General features: G+C 38.0%; 1 protein-coding gene across 6 annotated transcripts in view; it reads left to right on the top strand.

The window, feature by feature from the left end:
* The window catches only part of sema3d (semaphorin 3D), a 29,525-nt gene extending 11,382 nt beyond the window's left edge, over nucleotides 1-18,143 (top strand). For all 6 annotated transcript variants that reach the window (XM_011476194.3, XM_020704116.2, XM_011476191.3 and 3 more), the window contains 15 exons: nucleotides 853-915; nucleotides 1,050-1,169; nucleotides 1,260-1,353; nucleotides 1,585-1,713; nucleotides 3,458-3,594; nucleotides 5,665-5,779; nucleotides 6,063-6,132; nucleotides 6,215-6,359; nucleotides 6,895-7,117; nucleotides 7,290-7,372; nucleotides 7,615-7,656; nucleotides 8,574-8,731; nucleotides 9,824-9,888; nucleotides 9,989-10,128; nucleotides 16,828-18,143. In XM_011476194.3, coding sequence (XP_011474496.1) covers nucleotides 853-915; nucleotides 1,050-1,169; nucleotides 1,260-1,353; nucleotides 1,585-1,713; nucleotides 3,458-3,594; nucleotides 5,665-5,779; nucleotides 6,063-6,132; nucleotides 6,215-6,359; nucleotides 6,895-7,117; nucleotides 7,290-7,372; nucleotides 7,615-7,656; nucleotides 8,574-8,731; nucleotides 9,824-9,888; nucleotides 9,989-10,128; nucleotides 16,828-17,262 — 2,019 coding nt within the window. In that variant the 3' untranslated portion in view covers nucleotides 17,263-18,143. The remainder of the gene's footprint in view (nucleotides 1-852; nucleotides 916-1,049; nucleotides 1,170-1,259; nucleotides 1,354-1,584; nucleotides 1,714-3,457; nucleotides 3,595-5,664; nucleotides 5,780-6,062; nucleotides 6,133-6,214; nucleotides 6,360-6,894; nucleotides 7,118-7,289; nucleotides 7,373-7,614; nucleotides 7,657-8,573; nucleotides 8,732-9,823; nucleotides 9,889-9,988; nucleotides 10,129-16,827) is intronic.
* Nucleotides 18,144-21,192: the final 3,049 nt, after the last annotated feature.

Consider the following 21,192-nt stretch of genomic DNA (forward strand, 5'->3'; position numbering starts at 1 on the left):
CAATTGCATGCATAAACATTTAAAGAGTCTACACTAACGCTCACACATTTGCACAAACACAGATTTGGACGCTTGCCATATGGTTCAGTTTGTGGATGCGAGTGTGTGTTTATGCAGCTGAAGTTGATCCATCAGTGGGAAGAGTGTTTATTTGATCTTTATCTAGTTGTTTTACCTCATAGTCTTGTACTCAAAGTGTTGCTTCTCTGGTCATCAATACTGATGCCAATGAGATAAAAACCTTGGTGGTGATGAGGGATACGTTTTCTGCTTTGGACATTTTATTACTTTAGAAATGTAGCTTACCTGAAATGGCACAAACAGTCTTCTTCCAGGTGTTTCTTTTTGGATTTTTAAGAGAACACCAGTGTAATAAACTTTCCAGAATCTCCTCAGACAGCTATAATTTCAACATCTGCATTGCAAAACTTGTTTAAGTCCACAGAGAGGCAGGCTGCCGTAAATCAGTACATCATGCTATGTAAGTGTTTTCTGTGTGACGTCATCTTTCATGAGGATGTTTGGCTTTAGCTCTCTATGGTAGAATTTGAAGCAGGGAAATCTAAGCACATAAACCTACATGTTTGAACCTGATGGGAGAATATCTGGCATCTCACACCAGTAACTGGAAATGTAAATCTTGTTATAAACTGACATCAGGAGTGAAATCAGTTATTTTGATAAAGACAGAGATTAGAATGCACGTATAAGGCTTGAATGCATGGCATAATTATAAAGGATGCAAGTGTGTGTTGATATTGCAGAGGCTGATTTTGTAATGCCATTTTCTTCCACATTTTTTTGAACTTTATAAAAGATAAATCTGAACTTTTTTTGTCCTTTTGTTTTTAGATCCAATGGCCTGCTTCCAGAGAAAGAGTCGAAACTTGCAATCAGGCCGGCAAAAACGCAAATGTGAGTTTGAAAAGAAAATAAAGTTTTTTTTTTTTTTCTGTTTCAAGATTTCTGAAGACTCTTGTCCACCTGGAAGCCATGTGTGTTATAAAACATAATAACAGTTCATTCTTTTTCGTTCCTCCTTATCCTAGCTGGAATGTGCAAACTTTGTCAGAGTCCTCCACAATTACAACCAAACGCATGTCTATGCCTGTGGAACCGGAGCCTTCCATCCCACCTGTGCTTTCATTGAAATCACTGGCCATAGAGAGGTACAACACACACTTCTTTCAAGGTTTGCCACACATTTAAAAGCAGAGTTGGATGTGAAAATTATAAATATGTTATTATTTATTACCTAGGATGAAGTGTTCCAACTGCTGTTGAATACGGTTGAGTCTGGCAGATCTAGATGTCCTTTTGATCCGCTGCAGCCGTTCACCTCAGTCCTTTCAGGTGAGAATACAAACTGTAGGTAATTTATTTCTGTAAGGCATAATCTTTCTGAAAATGGGTGCTTTCCTCTACTTTGATGTTCTGCAACTTTGCATTCATGCATTTCTAATGCTCACGGCAACGGAAGATACTTTTTGATCTTTGTTTCTCAGATATACAGAAATGTATTCAGCTTTGATTTATTTTTCCCTTACTGTATGTTTATTAATGTCATAACTGTCCTGCCTTCAGATAAGTACCTGTATGCTGGCACATCTTCTAACTTCCTGGGAAAGGACACGGCGTTCACACGCTCCCTCGGCCCCCCACCTGACCAGCACTACATACGCACAGACATCTCAGAAGACTACTGGATCAATGGTACATGCATGTGCTTTGAAACACAGAGCACACTTAATACTCTCTGCTGCTTTTGCACCAAACTCCCAGCTTCTCTGCTGATACAAAGAGCCTTTCTGTGGCCTGTAGATTGTTATTGGCATTCCGAAGGGAAGGAAACAGTCGACTTATTCATTTAGTTGGAACTTTTATATGAATACCATTGCAGGACAGGGACCACACCTCTGCGGGAATTTACAGTGTGCCACAAAGTTCAGGGTCTTATTTGCACGGCTACAATCATTGGCTTACACACACAGGCGTCACGAAGAGGGGAACCCTCTCCATGCCTCTCTCTGCCGTTTTACAGCCCGTGGATCAACAATTGTCTCCAGAATCTAAATACTTGCACATGGTCTCTACATTTCACAACCACCTAGTCGGTGGTGTTTTGAGTTAGATGCGTCCCTGACTCGCCGTGTGTAAACAGTGCACGCTTGGGCAAGACAGGCACGGAGAAAGAGTACACCATGTGTGAGAGCGAGTCTCTTTCTGTGGAACGCATTTCCATTACTTCATGCATAACCATGACCTAATGTTGAGGTAGTTTATCAAGCTGTTCCAGTCTTGGGGTTCATCCACAGATATTTGGCTGTTTCTTCAACTGTTTTTAAACTTATCAGATCACGATAAAATGTTTCTGTTTTTCTTCTCTTAGGGGTTATTTTTTGCTTTTCCTTCTTTTTTATTTATTTTTCTTGGTCTTTCTTATTGTTAACAATTCAAATCACCATTAACTCGTTTGGGTGAAAGCCACATTTTTAATTACAGAGGCAAATGTCAGTTTTTTTTGTTTTTTTGGAACAAGTTACATTTTTGACAGCTGTGGACCTTAATGTTTGCATTTTTACCGAAAGATCTTGCCTAAGGTCGGAAGAGCTAATTATACTTTAAATCAAACACATGAATTCTGTTTATACATTTTAGTCAACCAAAAAGAATATGATTATAAAAGAAAAAGAAAAAAATTACAAGTTAATTTTCAAGTTTTACCTTGAAATGTTGATTACATGAATAATAACAAGTAAAAAGTCCCATTAGTTGTCACGCACCTAGGTATGTGAGATCTGTGACCCATCCCCTGGGGGAGCGGTGAGCTGCAGTTCAACCATTTGGTGGTTAAACCCCCCCCATCCAACCCGTTAATGCTGAGTGTCAAGCAGGGAGGCATTGGGTCCCATTTTTAGAGTCCTTGGTAAGACTCAGCCATGATTTTAAACCCACAACCCTCTAGTTTCAGGCTGGACACTCTACCACAAGACCTTAAAAACCAACTACATACTGAAACTGCTACAACTTCCATTATGACTGCTAGTATTATTAATACTTACAAAACATGAGATGGATCATTTCATGTGTTTAAACACTGAGTGTAAATGTTTTTTTTTCGTTTTTTTTTTTTTTTTTTTGGCTCAGCTTATGTCAGACTGAAAAATCACATAAAAGCAAGCTAAACTCCTTGTAAAGTAGAATAAATCCTCCTACTGTCATTACATTATCCTACCTGGGACAAGTTGAAGATTTATATCCAGCCCAGCTCTACTTTTACTAAGTAGAAAAAGAAGGAGTAATCATATACCTTTGCTGTTGAAGCAGACAATGGCTGTAAATTAACGCGAGCTTTCTGTAATGTTAATACCCCTTTGAGTCGGGGGTTACATGGAAAAATACATTACCTAACTGTACTCAAACAGCTTCCCTCCCTTTTCTCTTTTTGTGTCTTCAGATGCCAAGTTTATTTATGCTCATCCCATAGCTGACACATTCAATCCAGATGATGACAAGATATACTTTTTCTTCCGGGAGGTGTCGTGGGAGGGGAACGACAAGAGCATCGTCTCCCGAGTTGCTCGTGTGTGTAAGGTGAGATAATAAATGTGAACAGTGTAAGATATCCAGATTTACAAATAGGAATACAGCAAAAGCCACAGGACAATAAATGCGGGTGAATACCAAAGAAAAGGATTAATTTGCATTATTTGATGCAGTGAGTTCCAGTTTGTTAGATGCACCTCATTGCCTTTCAATATAGTTTGTCGTCTTCTTTGCTCTTGCAGTTTAGTCACAGAGCATTTAGTTGTGTTCTTGACCACATTTAGGTTTCAAGTGATGTGGAAACATTTTAGCCTCTGTCTAAGTTTGCCTCTGATTTTCTTCTTTTTGGATCCTCCACAATGTTTTTGTCTTTCTGTTTCATTCTGCACTGGCTCAACAAATACTATGTATGTATATACCGTCAGTGTAATTAAAAAATATGTACACCATTTGTTTCTTCAAAATATTTCTCCTTATAAAAGCGATATTTCTCCTGAAAGGCTTTTGCAGTAAAACCAAAAAACTGTCAGACGTTGTGACAGCACAACATTGCATTATATAACTATATTTAAGTGCTATATCATTTTATCTGGACCTTGTGATAGACTGGCGACCTGTCCAGGGTGTCCCCTGCCTCTGCCCATAAGTAGCCGGGATAGGCTCCGGCAGCCCCGTGACCCAGAAAGGGACAAACGGAAGAAGATAAATGAATGAATGAATAATTTTATCTGCACACATATTTTACTTGAAATAAAACATTTACATTCCATAAATACACTTTGATAACTCTCAGCCACCTATTGACTAAGATCTAAAAAGTCACCACACTGTAAAGCTGTCAGACCTCTGAAGCTGAACTTTATGAAGTGATCTCGCCCCTGCATCATGGTGCTGATCTGGGGGCTGGAATGATTTTGTTGATGAATTTGAAGTCTGTCATGTCCCTAAAATCATAGTAAAGATGTTAAGGGGGCAATTGTTGGCGCTGGTGGGGTGTATTTTAGTACTCAACAACTGTTTTCCTTTCAGTTAAGGAGTGAAAGCAAAATATACATTTTCTTTAACTGCTCTCTGATTACCAGACTTCATCCAGAAAATTATCTACTTTTTATTTTATTTTTTGTTTTGTAGTTAGGAAAAGACCTGTTTTCCGTTTTTTTCTCCTTGTCAGAAGAAAAAAACAACAAATGTAAGCATTCATGGGACCATTTATACTTCATGCTTATGCCATGAGTCACACGGACCCAATAGTCAGGCATGGCAAGCAGCTCTTAGTGTTAGGAGTTCCTAAAACAGGGCCTTCATTAAGTTCATGACGAGGGAACACACTTGGAAAGCAGATTTGAAGGAGATTCCTCCCTTGACCTCCTTTCTCCAACCACATTTCTCTTTCTTTTCTCCCACATCCACTTCATATTTATCTCTTCATTTTGCTGTTCTTACTTCCACTTTAAAGGATCAAGAGTCTTTAAAATTGGTCTTTGAAGATAGCCATCATGTGAAACCTCCTTAAGTGCCTTTCCTTTTTTTTTGTTCAGTGGCAGGGTGGGGCGTCTCTTCAGCATGAGGATGTTTTGTGTGTTTTGAACCATAACGGTCTTTTCTTCATCACTCACGTTGCACATCGGCTACGTTTAACAAGGGGTTCCTCTTAAGCCTTCCATGCATTATAAGGAGCTGCCCTTGAAAGCTCTTCACATAGCTCAATCAAAGGTTGCAACTTAAAATTGCAATTCAAATGCTAAGCTGAAGCTTGATTTGTTATGCAGAAATCCTTAATTTTTGAACTCTTCTTTTTTTTTATTGCCATCTGTTGTTTTTTTCTCTATTATTCAGTTTCTCATTTCAATTACTTTTGATTGAAAGTTTAACAAGAGGCTCTCCATTGTCATGGATAAACTCGAGGCATTCAAGTTATCTGTTTATTTCCCTAATTAAAAGGAAACCTGAGTCCGGCTGCAAACCACTGTGTTTTTGTCCCATACTAGACGGTCATTGTACAGATTACTGTTGTACAGCAGTTATGTTCAGAGGCATATATTTTCTGTGTCCTCTCAATGTTGGGGCGGCTCCATATTTCTGAAGGATTTTGTTACAAAGTGTGTGTTTGTGTTCCAGAATGATATGGGTGGGCTGAGGAGTCTGACCAATAAATGGACAACTTTTCTTAAAGCCAGGCTTGTGTGTTCCATTCCTGGACCGGATGGTGTGGACACACACTTTGATGAGCTCCGTAAGTTACTGAAATTAATAAAACGATGTGCCAAAAGATACATTATTTTATTTTGAAGGAGGACTTGATTAGGATTTAAAGAACTATTATTGGCATACCATTTCACAGTCACATATTTATGATACTATGAACTATGTTTGCTTAAAGCCACAAGAATCCACATCAGTTAAAAAAACTGAAAAAGATAAGCAAAATGAGTCAACAAAATCCAATTTGTGCTATAGTATACATAATAGGTTTGTGCTACAAACATTTTAAAACACTCCTGATCTTTATTTTAAAGAGGACATATTTTTGCTGCCTACCAGAGATGACAAAAACCCAAGAGTTTATGCAGTCTTCACAACATCCAGGTGAGCTACTTTTTCTACTGCTTGTGGGAATGTTTTTCTATAAACTAAATTCCCACTTTAAACATCTTCACTTTATTTCCAGTTCCATTTTCCGTGGCTCAGCAGTGTGCATTTACAGCATGGCAGACATAAGAGCTGCTTTTAACGGACCTTACGCACACAAGGAGGGGCCCGACCACAGATGGGTGGAATATGAGGGGAGAATCCCCTATCCTCGGCCTGGAACGGTACATGCGCTCACAATAACCCACAAACAAAAACAAAACAATGACGGACTGCCTGCCATCTTCATGGTTTTGCTTTCAAACTCCTATAAAAAAACGATATATATTTTTTATTGATAAAGTCCTAAAAACAACGTTAAATCCTAGTTTTAGAATAAAATAATTAGAAAGTTACAGGATTTGTTTTCATCTGCAGATCCATTCCCATAGGTTTTCAAAATCCTATTTAACTCTTTCTTGTAATTTGCAGACAGTGTAACTTTAACAGAAAGTTTGTTTTATTTCTCCTTGGAAACCTGAATGAGATATTTGGTACTTTGTAAACTTCAGGTGCACGGCTAACTGCTCTGTTTGAGCTCCACATTCAACACAGATGTTTCACAAAAAACGTAGTCTCCTGCACTTTTACTTTTGACCACCAGGAGGAGCCACTCACCAATAAATTGTTCAAACCGAAATCAAATAGTTGGCCATTTTAAAAAAAACAACAGAAAAAAATCTAATGATGATAAGATTCTTTTTATATTTTGCTCTCCAGTGCCCTAGTAAAACATATGACCCAAGGATCAAGACCACTAAAGAGTTTCCAGATGAGGTTGTCAGTTTCATTCGATTCCACCCTCTAATGCATCGCTCTGTGCACCCGCTGACTGGCCGGCCTGTGTTTACACATGTTCGAGTGGACTACACCCTGACTCACATTGTGGTGGACAAAGTCTTGGCCGATGATGGGCATTATGATGTTATGTTCCTGGGAACAGGTAAGACACTTTCTGGTTTCTTATATTTAACCAGCAGAGGGCAGTAGATTACTTTTCGTAGATCATCCAAAGGGAAATGTTTTGTCTTGAAAAACATTTTCAAGGGCATCTTTATTTGATACCATAAATAGATTTAATATATACATGTTTCCTTTCTGTCTCTGTGTTGCAGATGTTGGCTCAGTTCTGAAGGTGGTGAGCATCACTCAAGAGACCACAGAGGAGGTGATCCTTGAGGAGCTTCAGGTGTTCCAGGTTGGGTAAACAACATAAACACCAACACACACACATAGACAACCATTTGGCACACTTGTCTTAAAAGTGGCTGTTCTTAAGAAAGCTGTGAAATACTCATCACACCTTTATTATGTAAACTCTGTGATGCTTATGGATTTTATGTGGCGCTAATTAACACATTCTTCTAATGTTATTCTTCAAGCCACGCCATAGTAATAACTGTTTATTGTGGTGCTAAAGTTTGTTTTGCTCTTCTGCAGGTTCCATCTCCCATCCTCAGTCTGGAAATTTCATCCAAAAAGGTCTTGTTCTCCATTTGACAATATACAACCTTTGTGGTCATTCATGCCATGTACATTTAGTACAAATACCTTATTTGTTAAAAAAGAAACTGTTTCCTTTTTAATCTTTTTACCTACAAGTATTCAAATGAGCTCCCTCTTTGACACTCTCCACGTTTCCTTGTGGTGTTTCTCACCCTTACCTCTCATTAACTGAGGGTCACAAATGTCAGCAGACACTTCAACCCCAATTAAAGCCTCCATTAATCTCCAGCCAGGTTTGACCTGTAAAAACGTCAGTGTTGCTAGTATTTCCTAGCAAATGAGACTGAATTGGATTTGTAAAAAATGGTTTGAACACATGATTTGAATGCTGACAGTCTTACAGTTATGAGCAGACTGACATGAAATAACTGTATCCTTCATCTCCAGCGGTCATTTTATCACATTTGAGTACGGCATTCCCTTGTTATATCACGGTTCCCCTTTTTGCGGTTTCGCAGATTTTGGATGCTTTAATTTCTTTTTCAGTGCACTGTGTTCTGCGTCCAGATTGGCTGTTGATCTCGTCCATCAGTCTCTTCTGCACTGTTGCTCCTGTACAGAGACGTGGCACATGCAGTTCACCAGAGTTATAGAAATCTTCAATCGCAAGCAGATCTTTGTTTTCATTATTTAATACTGGACTTAAAGAAAGAAAAAAAGTGCAAACATGTTTATGTATGTCTTAGAAAGGTGTATAAAGTGAGGGGTTTTAAAAGCCTAAACATCTGTAATCCTACTTCCCGGATTTCACCCACTGCGTGTTATTTATGGAACATTTCTACTGCATTTAAAACTAACCAAAGTGCTTTTAAAGCCTTTTTTTTTTCATCGGCTTTAGCTCTGTGCATATTTTAAATGTGTTTGTTTTTTACCTCTTCCTTCTTTTAATACAGCAACATCTCTACGTGGGCTCCAGAGAGGGCCTTACACAGGTGTCTTTGAGCAGATGTCACCTGTACGGTCAGGCCTGCGCTGAATGCTGCCTGGCACGAGACCCTTACTGCGCCTGGGATGGACACTCATGCTCAAGATACATCCCTGCATCCAAGAGGTGGGACAAATGGCAGCCAATGCCAGATGTGCTTTAAAATCTCTCTCTTGTTTGGGTATGTCCACTTCCACTTGTTGACAATAAGAGGGGGGCAAGGTACTTTACCACTTGAGTCACTCACCATTTGCGATTACCCCAGAGATGTGAAATGTGTAATGCCTGATTTGTTCAGCAAAGAAATAAAAAGTCATTTTAAAAGCAAACTGATTACATTTGATGATTAGATTTTTTTTATTTGCAGATGTGGTCCCCCCGATGCGTCTGCATGTTTTCTTGTCTCCAGAGTTTAGCTAAGTTAGAGCTAAAGCGGTTGTTTTGTGTTTGAGGGTGCCTGCCCGCACATATCTCATCTCTACATAATCTATACACTGCTGTTAGGGGTCACACTGCCAGGTTATTAGCCAGCAGGGATGCTGTTATTGTTTTGGCATCAGTAGAGACTTTGCTTTTGGTCCCCAGTGGTCTTTGAAAACAGATCTCAAGTCAGTGTGGGCTGCAGATGTCCCATCAAACAGGGCTTAAAGGAAGCGGAGGAAGAAATCAATACAAACTAAAGGAGCCCAAGTGCGCAACACCAAATATGTTGTGGAGTAGCAATGTGGCACTTTAATAGATAAATTAGAGTTTTAGGGTTGTACTGTGCTGCTGGGAAATGATTTTATATGTATTTTTTGGCAAAAATCAGAAATATGTGAGGTGAAAAGTTACCTACTGAAGTTATGCAACTCCCAATTAAACAGTACAAATAGCTTTAAATACCAGGGAGTGTTCCAAAGTTAATATGATTTGGTGACTTTTGACTTTGTTGCATAAACTTAGGTCAGAAAAAACTTTAGAAGCCTAAAAGGAAAAAAAAAATCAATGTTAACCATGTTTCATGGATATTTCTCTTTCTTAAAAAGGTTTGAATTCTTCTTAGTAGCATTCCGAGAGTTTCAATGTTGTTCCCCACTGCAAAGCATGCTTGTTGAGGTTTAAAAAAAAAGGTAAAAAGTAGTTTAACAGTATTTAGATGAACCTCTGCTTTCATACGCTGTGTGAAATGAGCTGAATAAGACTATCTTTAATCTTGTGTCTATGTTTGCATTCCAGAAGAGCCAGAAGACAGGACATCAAGCATGGAGATCCTGCTATGCAGTGTTGGGACACAGAGGACAGTATGTATATGCTTTATTCACTCAGTCTGCCTATGTAATGTCTTATCATGTTTAGTTGGTAAAATGTAGACTGTTTTTCTTTTTGTCTTTTTTGTTTCAGTTATTGGTCGGGGACAAATAGAAGAGAAGGTTCTTTATGGAATTCAAAACAACTCCACTTTTCTCGAATGTAACCCCAAATCCCAGCAGGCGCAGATCCGGTGGTACATTCAGAGATCGGGATCGGAACACAGAGAGGAGGTCAGTTATCTCATAAATCAATACACATGTTCACACTGGAACCATCAATAGCAAAACCTTATCTCTTCAAAGTAGCTTCAAAAAGGACAAACACAATGCGATATGTTGAAAAGTTGGTTGTAGGCTACATGTTTGAACTAAAGAGATGTGAAAAGAGAAAAAAAATATTTTTCAAATATTTTTATTTACTCTTCCTTAGTTATATTTCACTGTTGACCTTACACAAATATAGGTTAATCCAGGTAAAATGTTAATTTTCTGGACAGAAATGAGCGATAGAAAAAAATATGTAAATGTCTTTTTTTTTATTTCCTAAGACTAAAAGGTAAAAATAGTTGACTAATATAAAACTACACAGCTTGAAAAGTAAAAAAAAAACTTTCTTTGTTTTTATTGTTATTTAAAATGGAACCTGACGTAATGTAAATTTATAAAGGAATATGGAATCCAGACTGGAACAATGCTTTCTGTGTCATTTGCTCAATAGTTATTATTAAATTAGTGCAGAAACGAGCAGCGTTACTAAAGTGTACCATGCGGCCCACGTACTTTTAAACTTCATTACAAAGCACCAACAAACACGCAGTGACCGCCCTTATTTTAAAGGCAAGATCTCCATTGACTGCACTGCTCACTATACTTTTACGAGATATTTGTAGAATACACACTGAGCTGCAACTAGTGTCACAGTTAACCTAGTATTAAGTAAAAATATGCAACAGATTAGCCTTTAATTGAATTTTTTTAATTGTTAAAAAGAAAAAAATAGTGTACTTTACTCCATAGCTGAAAATCTTTCAATTTAAATTTAACAACTCTGCTCTCTCAATTTCCTTATTGTGGATATTGTCTAAATTTTGTCTACACTTAATATTCAGTTTTCAAATATAGATTTGATGTGCTTCTATATGTTTTGTTTGATAAAGTTTCAGGTTGTATCTTAAAATAATTCTTCGGATGTAAAGTGGTGCCTGCCACAGCAAACTCCAAAGTGCAAAGAAACTGACAGCGAGGGTGCAACTAGAGGTAAAAGCTGTTCAGTCACACAGACAGCCAAGCATAACTCAAACATTGAAACCACCTTTGGTTCCAGTTACACCCTGCGTGCTTTTCCAAAGCACCTCCAATGCTGAAGTAAAGATAAAAATGCTGTTCTGTCTCGCAAACAGGGAAGTGGCTCATACAAACACGTCAAGAGTGATTTCACTGTCAGGTGGCTTTTTTGTTTTTCATGGGAAATTTTAAGTTTAATTTGTTAAACTCTGACAGGGGGGCCACTAAAGGTGCCAAAAAAACTCGCTCAGACTGACAGGCGAACAAACAAACTCCATCAAAAAGATGGATTAAGAAAACTACAGCAGAGTTTCAAGTAAAAACTTGGTTTGGATCTTTGTGGGGGGAGTCAAATTCGAATTCCAATAACAATGTTGAGAATTTCTCAAACGGTAAAAGTACTTGTTTAAATATATGTCTCTTGCAAAAATAACATTTAAACTTCAGAAGGTTTGAAGGTTTTAAGGCTTTACTTTTTTTCCACAGTTGTTTTCTTAGGGTCTATTTAGACTGGACACATTCACCCAGTGAGGGCCAATGGGCAAGACCCTTTCGATCCGACTAAGCTTCCCTAGTCGGAATACAAAGTATATTGTATTCAGCTACCTTTTAGTTCCTTAACTGAATCCTCTTAAAATAATGCCATAACACCACAACGATGAGACACAGCAACTCATTGAAATGTGGTCAGATGAATGCAGGCTCATGAAAACAACTTTTAACGTGAAACACATTATTTCTCACTGTTTTCCGGACAATCTATATGTCATAAACACATATCAGTGTACCTTCTAAGCTGTCTTCTTGACAGTAACCGCCCTGCAGCATGCCTCACCAGATCAAAAAAACAAGGAAAAAGGTTTGTACGTGATTTTGGTGTTTAAAATCAGTCAGCAAAATTTCCAAAAATTGAATAAGTGAACTATCCCGACAAGGAATGCAAAGCGCAGGACTTCCATCATTTCTGTCTTCAGTTGCTTTGCCTCGCCGTCGTAATTCCTGACCAATGATTGAACTTGTCAGAAGTCAGAACTCTGTCTCCTCCTCTGGTCATCTCCTGAGTTCTCGCCACACTTCCTGGATGCTGCACACCTGACTCTCATTCACTCAATCAACCACAGTATACTTAAGCACTGCACTGAGCTGAGCTCAATGCAAAGTATTGTTCATGCCACTCTGCCTTCATTACCGAGCGGTATATGTGGACCTGATCTTCTGTCTTCTGACCCTGACTCTTTGCCTCCCGCCTGCCCTGACCCTGACCATCCTGTCTCTTCTCTGATGAACTTATTGCCTCTTATCCACTCTGCTTTGTGGACTTTTTAGCTGAGATAATAAACGGGCTGCATTTGGATCCAGCCGTCTACCTGTTCTTGAGACAGAAGTGATCTTTATTCATGGGGATTTGTTTACTAGCTTTGGTCCGAAACAGGAAAGTCCGCTCGACGCTGTGTGAATACAGACTAAAAGCAAGGTTCAGGACTCGATCTGGATCAAATCAAGCAGAATGGGTCTTGAACAGTGGATTTTTCCAGTCTGAAAACACCTCCTAGTTTTTAAATTCACAAAAACCTTTTTTTTTTTTTTTTACCATTGTAGAAATGTTTCTGATGTTGCATTTAAAAAAAGCTATCCATTACGCATTTTAAACAAGTAAAAGATATTCCACACTGTCCTACTGAAAGCAAAGGTTTTTAAATTATTACTAAAAGTATTAACATATGGTAAAACTCTTAGACAAAAGGACACACAAGGAACACTTGAAAGGCAGGAACAAATGTCAGACTGAATGATAATGTTTCTCTTCAATGAACTAAACAGGCTTACTCAGCACTTCAGAGCTGTGCACACCCCTGTCAAAATATTTAAGACCATCCTGCACCCTCTGCGAACAGCTTTCCGGCTACACCCAAAGTTCTCAAACATCTGAAATCCCGCTTCTTTCTCCTTGGGGGGTGGGCTCGACAGGTGCAGAGGCCTCTCAGTCCTAAAGTGTTTCTTTGCGGACTCACACTTTTTCTTTCTTGTGTGTGTAGCTGTGTGTGTCTTTATATTGCTTTGATTTCCAACAGCGGACATCATTGCGGAGAGCTCAGTGGGAAGAGTGTTGTTTGAAAATGCAATGATATGTGACCTGCTGTGCTCAAGAATAAGTGGGAAGATCTTGAAGTTGGACGTTTTTCCACAAACGTGAGATCACGTGACCACTGAAAGGGTGCAACAAAATCCTTAACTAGACTTTCAGGCTGGTTAAAATGTCATTCAAATCATTGGTTTGTCAGTGATAAAGAACCACACTTTAAAAATAAAGAAAATTAACTCTGAATTCATGCTAGTTTTGCAGGGGAAGGATTAGTAGGGAAGGTTTTAAAACTTAAATTATTGTTAAATGTTATTATATGTAGGATCGTTAAATTATCTAAACACACACAGCTAAGATCCTTTTTTTTAACAAATTGTCTCAAGCTACAAACTTGCAGTGTGAGTTTTTGTGTTCATGTTGTTTCATAACCTTTCCTTTAGTTCTCATTGTCTTTTTAACTTTTATGCTCCACAATATCTTTCGTCACCATTTCCCACAGGTTTCCCTGCTGGATTTTTGGATATGGATGAAGGTATCCACGGACAGCTGTCCACAACACCTGCAGCTGGCTCTAATGTTCTCCTTCTCATGCATTTCCACTTTTAACCCTCCAGTAAAACACGTCTATAAAAGCTAGAAAACCATGCGTCTATCTGTCTCACAAACACGTTTGCACCTCCAAGAGCCTGGATTACAGATCCATGAAAAACTGACTCATTGTGTGTAATTCTTTCAATCAAAAAAGCACAATTATTGAAAAAAATATATAATTTCTATGCCTTGCTTGGCCATCATTCCTTGATGACTAAATAACACAACCAAATACACACTTAAACACACACGTAAAGAAAGACCATCTGGCTTAGTTTAACTGTCTGGCTTTGTTGTTTAGTCACAGATGCCTGGATTTTGAATGGTTGAGGGTGGCTCAAAAACCATCCCAATGAAGAGCTAAATACTAATTGAGTTTTCGGAATGGATTTTCATACGTTTAGTACAGCAGGTACTTTTTTTGCCTACAAGAATATTATGATGGAACGGTTAAAATAATGCTCTTTTAGACTAATTTATCATTGGGGATACACAAGCATTGCAACATTTACACAAACATTTGTTTTAAAAGAAAAAAAGAAACACATTTGAAACAGTACATTTTCTCATCAAATGAATCAAGGGGGGGTCGGAGCAATTGATGTGGGAGGTTTTGTGAGGAAGCCAGACTTCCAGGGTCACACATGTTGGATCCACTCTCTCCTAAGACAGCTGTGTTGCTTTAAGGCCTGAAAGCAGCCGTACCACCTGATGCATCACGACTGATGCTAAATAGAAAGACACGCTCTTCACCCTTCTGCCTTAAAGACAAGCACGCTTGGTTCCCACCAGCACCGACACTCATCCATCCAAATATCTCGCCACACCATGTTAGGTCTCTGCTCCCCTCTACCCCCCATATTCAGGGTGAACTACCACCCCCAACTCGACATGCATCCTGTTTTAGGGGCCATTAGATAAAGGAAATAGTAAACTATGTGGTGGTCTCAAGTTAGGCTCATATGGATGTTAACCCTTGTGCTATCCTAGGCACTTTAACGTTGGGAGTTGGGTCATCTAGACCCACTAGACAGTGCGCTGAACCTTTTTTCTTTAATGATTTGTGATTTTCACTGGTGTCCATGGATTACATGAAATCTTTCCACCTTTGTCATAGGGAGAACACGTCAATGTAAGGATGGGGTCATCTAAAATAGCATAATTTGTTAAAGTAATTGATTGCTTTAAAGGGCCAATATCAAGTTTTTATTAAGCGTTTCAGAGTTATCTCTATTCATATATAAGATAATATATTACCTTTGGCACACTGAGGAACGCTTTTTTATTGAAATTTGTGTTATTTCTGCAGCTATGTTACCTACCTACATGTAGGTGTATTAGATAAGCTAATAATTCTCTAAGAGTTCTGGTACATCGCCTGTTCGTCCTGGGAGAAGATCCTCCTTTATGTTCACGTCCCTGATGTTTCTTCTTTTTTTTTCTGGAATCCTATGTTTTAGGAATTTTTCCTTACTGAGAGTGGAAGGTCTAAGGGCAGTGATGCCCAGTTTAACCTAGTCTGTTTAGTTTAGCCATTACCCATTGAATTCTATAACTTTATGTTCTTTAGGATTTCATGATTATTATACAATTACCGGTATGAAGTCTAGTGGGATGACTATTGTTGTTTGTGTGTATTGTTAAATGGAATGGAATGGAACTGAATTAAAATCCTTCATGTGGGCACCCCTGAGGTTTCGTCATTTTTTCCAGAATCCGTTTTTTTCAGGAGTTTTTCCTTTCCTCCAAGGGGGGTCTAAGGGCAGGGATGTCCAGTTTAGTTTAGTCAGTTTGTTCAATTTAGTATGTTCCTATTGAATTCTATGTATTTATGATCCTTTTGATTTTATGTTTTACTTTTTCAATTACCAATACGAAGCCCATCTGTAGCCCGACTGTTGTTGTGAATTTGGGCTATACAAATAAAATTGAATTGAATGGAATGGAATGGAATTGAATTGAATACCCGGAAATTAGATGACTTGATCTCTGTGGCACCGGCTTTTGGTCCGTGTGGGTGCCACCCATTTCATGACGTCAACCTAGAGTCAGCCTCGACAGCATGCCTGCGTCTACCCCACAAAAACAAACAACATCTAAAGATAGATGTGTATACAAAAGAGAAGAGTTTTTGCCATAGAAAGTATGTGTTGCCGGGGGGCGGTGCTGGCAGCACAGACTCTTCCTGGAAGGGGGTTTCTCACTTATCTACATCACAACGTGAGAAGCCGCTTGTTTTTTGTGGGTTGGGAGGGGCTGGTGCTCAGAGCGCAGGTTTTTAGATGACAACTTAGAAATGCGTGACCGGATCAAAATAGAGCTTTGAGTTTTTTTATTGTGAGGAATGAACATCATAACAACTTAAAAGCTCAAAGAGTTGATTTTGCATGAAATAGGCCTTTTAAGAAAATGAAATAACAAATAAATGTATTTAGTTTATATATGGTGGAAGGTCATCAATTGTATTTATGGGGATATAGTAAACTTGGCTTTATGAATTGAGGAATTACTTAAATAAGTAAGTTAAACATTTTACGTTTACATTTTGATTTCATCCTTTGAGGCATTTTCTGCAAAAAAAAAAAGAAGTAAATTACAAGTTTTGAAAAGGTTTTGAAACCGTAGTTTATTTACGACATAATTAATGAGACTTGGTTAAAAGTAAAGTGAATTGACCTGACTCCACGCTTCAATTTCAGACTGCTTTGTTAAGGTTTTGCCCTTTCTTAAACTTTTTTATGAGTTAAAAATGTAGTCATGCTGTGCTCAGATAGGAAATTGGATTCACAAATAATTGCCTGTAATGGCTTGACAATTGTTTTTTAGGGCCTTGTAACTTGAATTAGACATTTATAACCCCTTCATGTCTGAATTTATGATCAATTATATAAACAAAAATTCTTTAATGCTTTTGCTGTTGAAGGTGATGATGAATTAAATGGAGTCCTTTCTCTCTTTTTTTTCTCCTTCAGGTCAGACTTGGTGATCGTGTTGTCCACACAGACAGAGGACTCTTAATTCGCTCCCTTCACGCCTCTGATGTTGGTGTGTATACATGTGTCGCTCAGGAGCACACGCACTTCACCCGTACTCTTCTCCGCGTCACGCTGCAGCTCATTGCACATGGAAAACTTGACAGAAAACCAAAGCTCAGCGAAGACTCCGGATTTGAGGCGCAGCCGGGCCCAGAGTCCCGTCTGCGTTACAAAGACTACCTGAGAGTTATGAGCTCATCTTTCCGCTCCCTGGAAGACTACTGTGACTCTCTGTGGTTGGACAAGAGGCAATCAAAAGTGCGAGGGAAAGGTTTAGGAATGGGCAAATGGAAACACATTCATGAAATGAAGAAGAGCAGGAATAGAAGACACCATAAAGAAAGGAAAGAACACAAAGGTCAGAAGGAATGAAAAACCATCAGAAATAATTAATAAAGAAGTCAAATTGATTCATTTTTTCTGTTCATACCAACAACATCTAAAATAAAAGCTCAAAAAGTCTGTGTTAGAAATTCCACCCCCCCCCACAACTTGTTATTCCCATCTTCATGTGCAGAATAAAAGTTCATCTCAGTTTTCTTTATCCTCATATATTAAAAAAGAAACAGTGTTCAATTTCCTAAAGTAAAATTCCTCATCTGCTTTGCATAAAACTGAAAAGGATCATAAGAGACTACATGGTTGAAATAAAGCATGGAGGAAAGAGGCACTTGTTTTGAAATATCTGTCAACCATTGGAAAGTATGGAATTTCAACAGCTTTTACTGTTGTGTATTTTTTTTTCTCCTCAGCTGTATAAACAATCCCTTAGGCCTTAAAGGCCCAGTATTGGATTTAAAGGAGTGGTTTAAAAAAAAAACAATTAAAAGTGCTGCAGTGCTGTTTTCTAAATTCATTTCTGCAACAATGCTGTTACACTGCTTTCCAAAATAAAAGGCTGTTTGGCAACGGTGCACATAAAAAATAGAAATGGTTACGACGTGAAACATATGGATGTTTCTGTCATCGATTGGAAAAGTTAGGGAATGAATCAGATTTTATGGGACTGGTGAAGTTCAACAAATATGGATTCAGCACAAAGTTTGCTCACATTGAGGACTGTAAATATGGATGTAACAAGTACAGCTGAAACACCAGTTATTTGGAGCATAATACCGTTCTGTACATCTATCATAATAATAATGTATTGTGTTTGGCATATTTTTGTACAATCCTTCCACTTCTGTAGGCTGAGATGATGTGGTCATTTAATAGTATGAAAGGTATTTAAATAAATGTTTCTCAGAACCGTAGTTCACTGAATTCTTGCCTCGCTTAGATTCTTTAGTGAGATTGAAGCAGTCTGCATAAGATCTGGAAATGCAGTCTCTGCCTTGCTCATGCGTCCAGTGGCAGCTAGGGTTTAACTCAGCTGAGCCTGTCCTATACACTGAATGCAAATGTCAGAATGATTCAGGACCTGCTGCTATAGGAGACTGCAAAGTCTGTGTGGAGCAGAAAGGGGGACCCATACAAAATAAATGGCCTTGTGATAAAATTTGATAAAATTAAAAGATTATGAGGGGAAGAGTTCCGTGTCGGAGATGAAAACCAAAAAATCCAAAGATTGAATCAGTGTAAACTCAGACTAATATGACATGGATCTACTTAGTGAAAGCATTGCTGCAGTCACAGGAGACCTCTTAACTCATTAGGAAATTTGGGTATAAAAGGACAGAAGATGTCAAGTAAATCAATGCATTATTTACGCGCACAACAAGAATCATTCACTAACAGTTTTCACCTCATTCTTTACGTGGGAATCACTTTGCCGTATATATGCACACACAAACTTTTACTTTATGGTCATTAGCCTTTTGTATGTTCGTATGTACAGAGACGTTTAGTGTTTCTCCAAAGTAAAATTTCATGTTTGTTTTAAGGAAGAAAATAAATATTTAAAGCTCTTCATCTTTGCCTATAGATTATTTATTAGTTGACTGCATAAAACAAAGAAAAGATACAGTAAAGAAATGCTTGGAAAGAACTGGAACAACATCCATGATCCTAGTATTATACTCAAAACCAACAAGAGAAAAAATGTGTGAATAAAAACAATTAATTTGATCTAAATTTAAAATGAAAACTGCATTGTCTCAATGGTGTTTGTGTATGCCACCAATTACCTCATGAAATTTATTTTTCTCCTAAAACAACAAGCATAATGACTAACATCACAGCTAAATAACTCTTTGGATTCAGTGGAAATGTATTGTTTTTTATAACATTTTTTCACCACACTGCATGGCCACGAGGTAGCTTGACCATAACAATTGGCTGGAGATGAGCCAATGAGTAAAGGTGACTTGCTGGGATGGGCAGGCAGACAAAAGCAGTAGGGGTCAAACAAGAAACAGCATTCAAGTAAAAAAAGCAGCTTCTTAGAGGAAGTTGTTAATTTGATGTGACTGGTGTAACGAGCGAGCGGGACTCCTCAGGAACTCCTGTGGTGGGGCTTTGATGTCAACTCACACACAGAAAATAGCACGCACACACACTCCACTTCTATTATCTCTATTTGTGAGACATTTATGGAGTCCATTGAACTAAGGACCTAGCTAACAACACTGTTACAACCATTCTGTATGAATGCTTGGTGTCACTTAACTTCATCTCCTCAGGACACTTTAACTGTCAAAATGGGATATTATGGAAATCTTAGTTCGGTTTTGGTTTATTAGACATTTTATGGCCTCAACAACAAAACCACATCAAAAAACCCTTCAGTTCTGCATTACTTAAGATAATAGTGGTGTAATTTATAAGCTTTCTTTTACTGTGTTTTCAGTTATTTGGCTCATTTTTATTAAGTAATTTATAATGATTTAATGCAATTCTTGCTATTAATGTAAAAAAAACAACTTTTTTTAAAAGAAAAGTTTTTTTTTTCTTCCCCCTAATAAATCCACAATGCCCAGTCCAAGCTCAAAATATCAAAGATCATGACAGGAAGGCTGTGGCAGAGAAGAAAAGAGCGGAATTAAGATTTCGGACTAAAGAAGTGTTCCTGTGTCTATATTAGAGGGTATTTACAGCAGTGCAGATGTGTGTTTGTCAGGTGTTGACAGGAAACTTTGGGGTGTGGGTGGGGACAGCGGGCGTGTTAGATGGTAGCTGTCGGTTTAGGTTGTATTAATGGCTGCCTTGAGGTATTTGAAAGCAGGTGGTATGTGAGTATGAGGTAAAAACAGTTGTTTCCCAGAATAATGACTACCTGTGTTCCATCTGTCTGATTTATGGACATCAGTGATGTCTCAACACTGCAGGATTAGTGGCCGGACAGGCAGGATGTTAATATTTTGAAAAGATCTCATGGCAGATCTTTTTGCTTCACAGCGACAACAAAAAAAAAAGGTTTAAAAATCTGCCAAAAAGAGACATTTGCAAAAAGATATGTATCATTTGAGCTGCTTTGTAAATGGAAATGGTTAAAACTCACTTGCTTTATGACATGCTAGTTATTGATCAGTGTTGTACATTTATACAAATTCTGTAAAAAAAAATTGTCAGGGTTTGGACCACCCACAGATTTCCTTGGAATCGATGTTCAAGAACTCTGTGAATGCTTTTAGGTTCCAACACAACTGTAAGGAAGTTACCAAAAGTCAAATTGATATCAAATGCATGGCCAAATGCATAGTCAGTCTTGTTGACACTTAAACGCTGCTTGGCTCTGTGGTATTCCCAGTTGACTAATTCTGGACCGACATGCCATTTTTGTTCATTGAATCCAAGTCTTGCAAAATGTCTTTGATATTTTTGTTCTTGAGAAAAAAGCTATATAAATCCTTTTGATAGACATTTTTTGTTCAACACACTTACAAAATTACTGCATCATTAAATTATTCAAATAAAAACCCTATTTGGCAAAGAAATACCGACATCCTTTTAACGTTTATTTAAATCATGCTAAACTGCAAAGAGTTCATTTTATGACATTAAAATTGTGCTAAATCTCTTTTAGTAACATCCTAGCATTAGCCAACAGTATTTGGACTAAACAGTAATGTTCAGCTCCCATCAGTAGCAAGCAAGTGAAGACTGCTACATTTTAATACAGGATTCTATACATATTTTATAAAAAATAGCTTCTAGAAAGACAGTATTCATCTGTAATCTGTCATTTTTACTACCAAACTTGGAACACTGAGTTTACACTTTTTCAAGATTACGGTTTTTGTTGTTAAAGAGGCAAAGATATGTGATTCTGACAAGAACAGCTTTCAGATGGTCCTCAGTGAATCTAAAAGTCCCACTTTGATCCTCTTTTGATCTATTGTAAAAGCGTGCTCAGTGGTCTTT

The sequence above is a fragment of the Oryzias latipes genome, chromosome 6, assembly GCF_002234675.1.
Source record: "Oryzias latipes chromosome 6, ASM223467v1".
Taxonomy (NCBI): Eukaryota; Metazoa; Chordata; class Actinopteri; order Beloniformes; family Adrianichthyidae; genus Oryzias; species Oryzias latipes.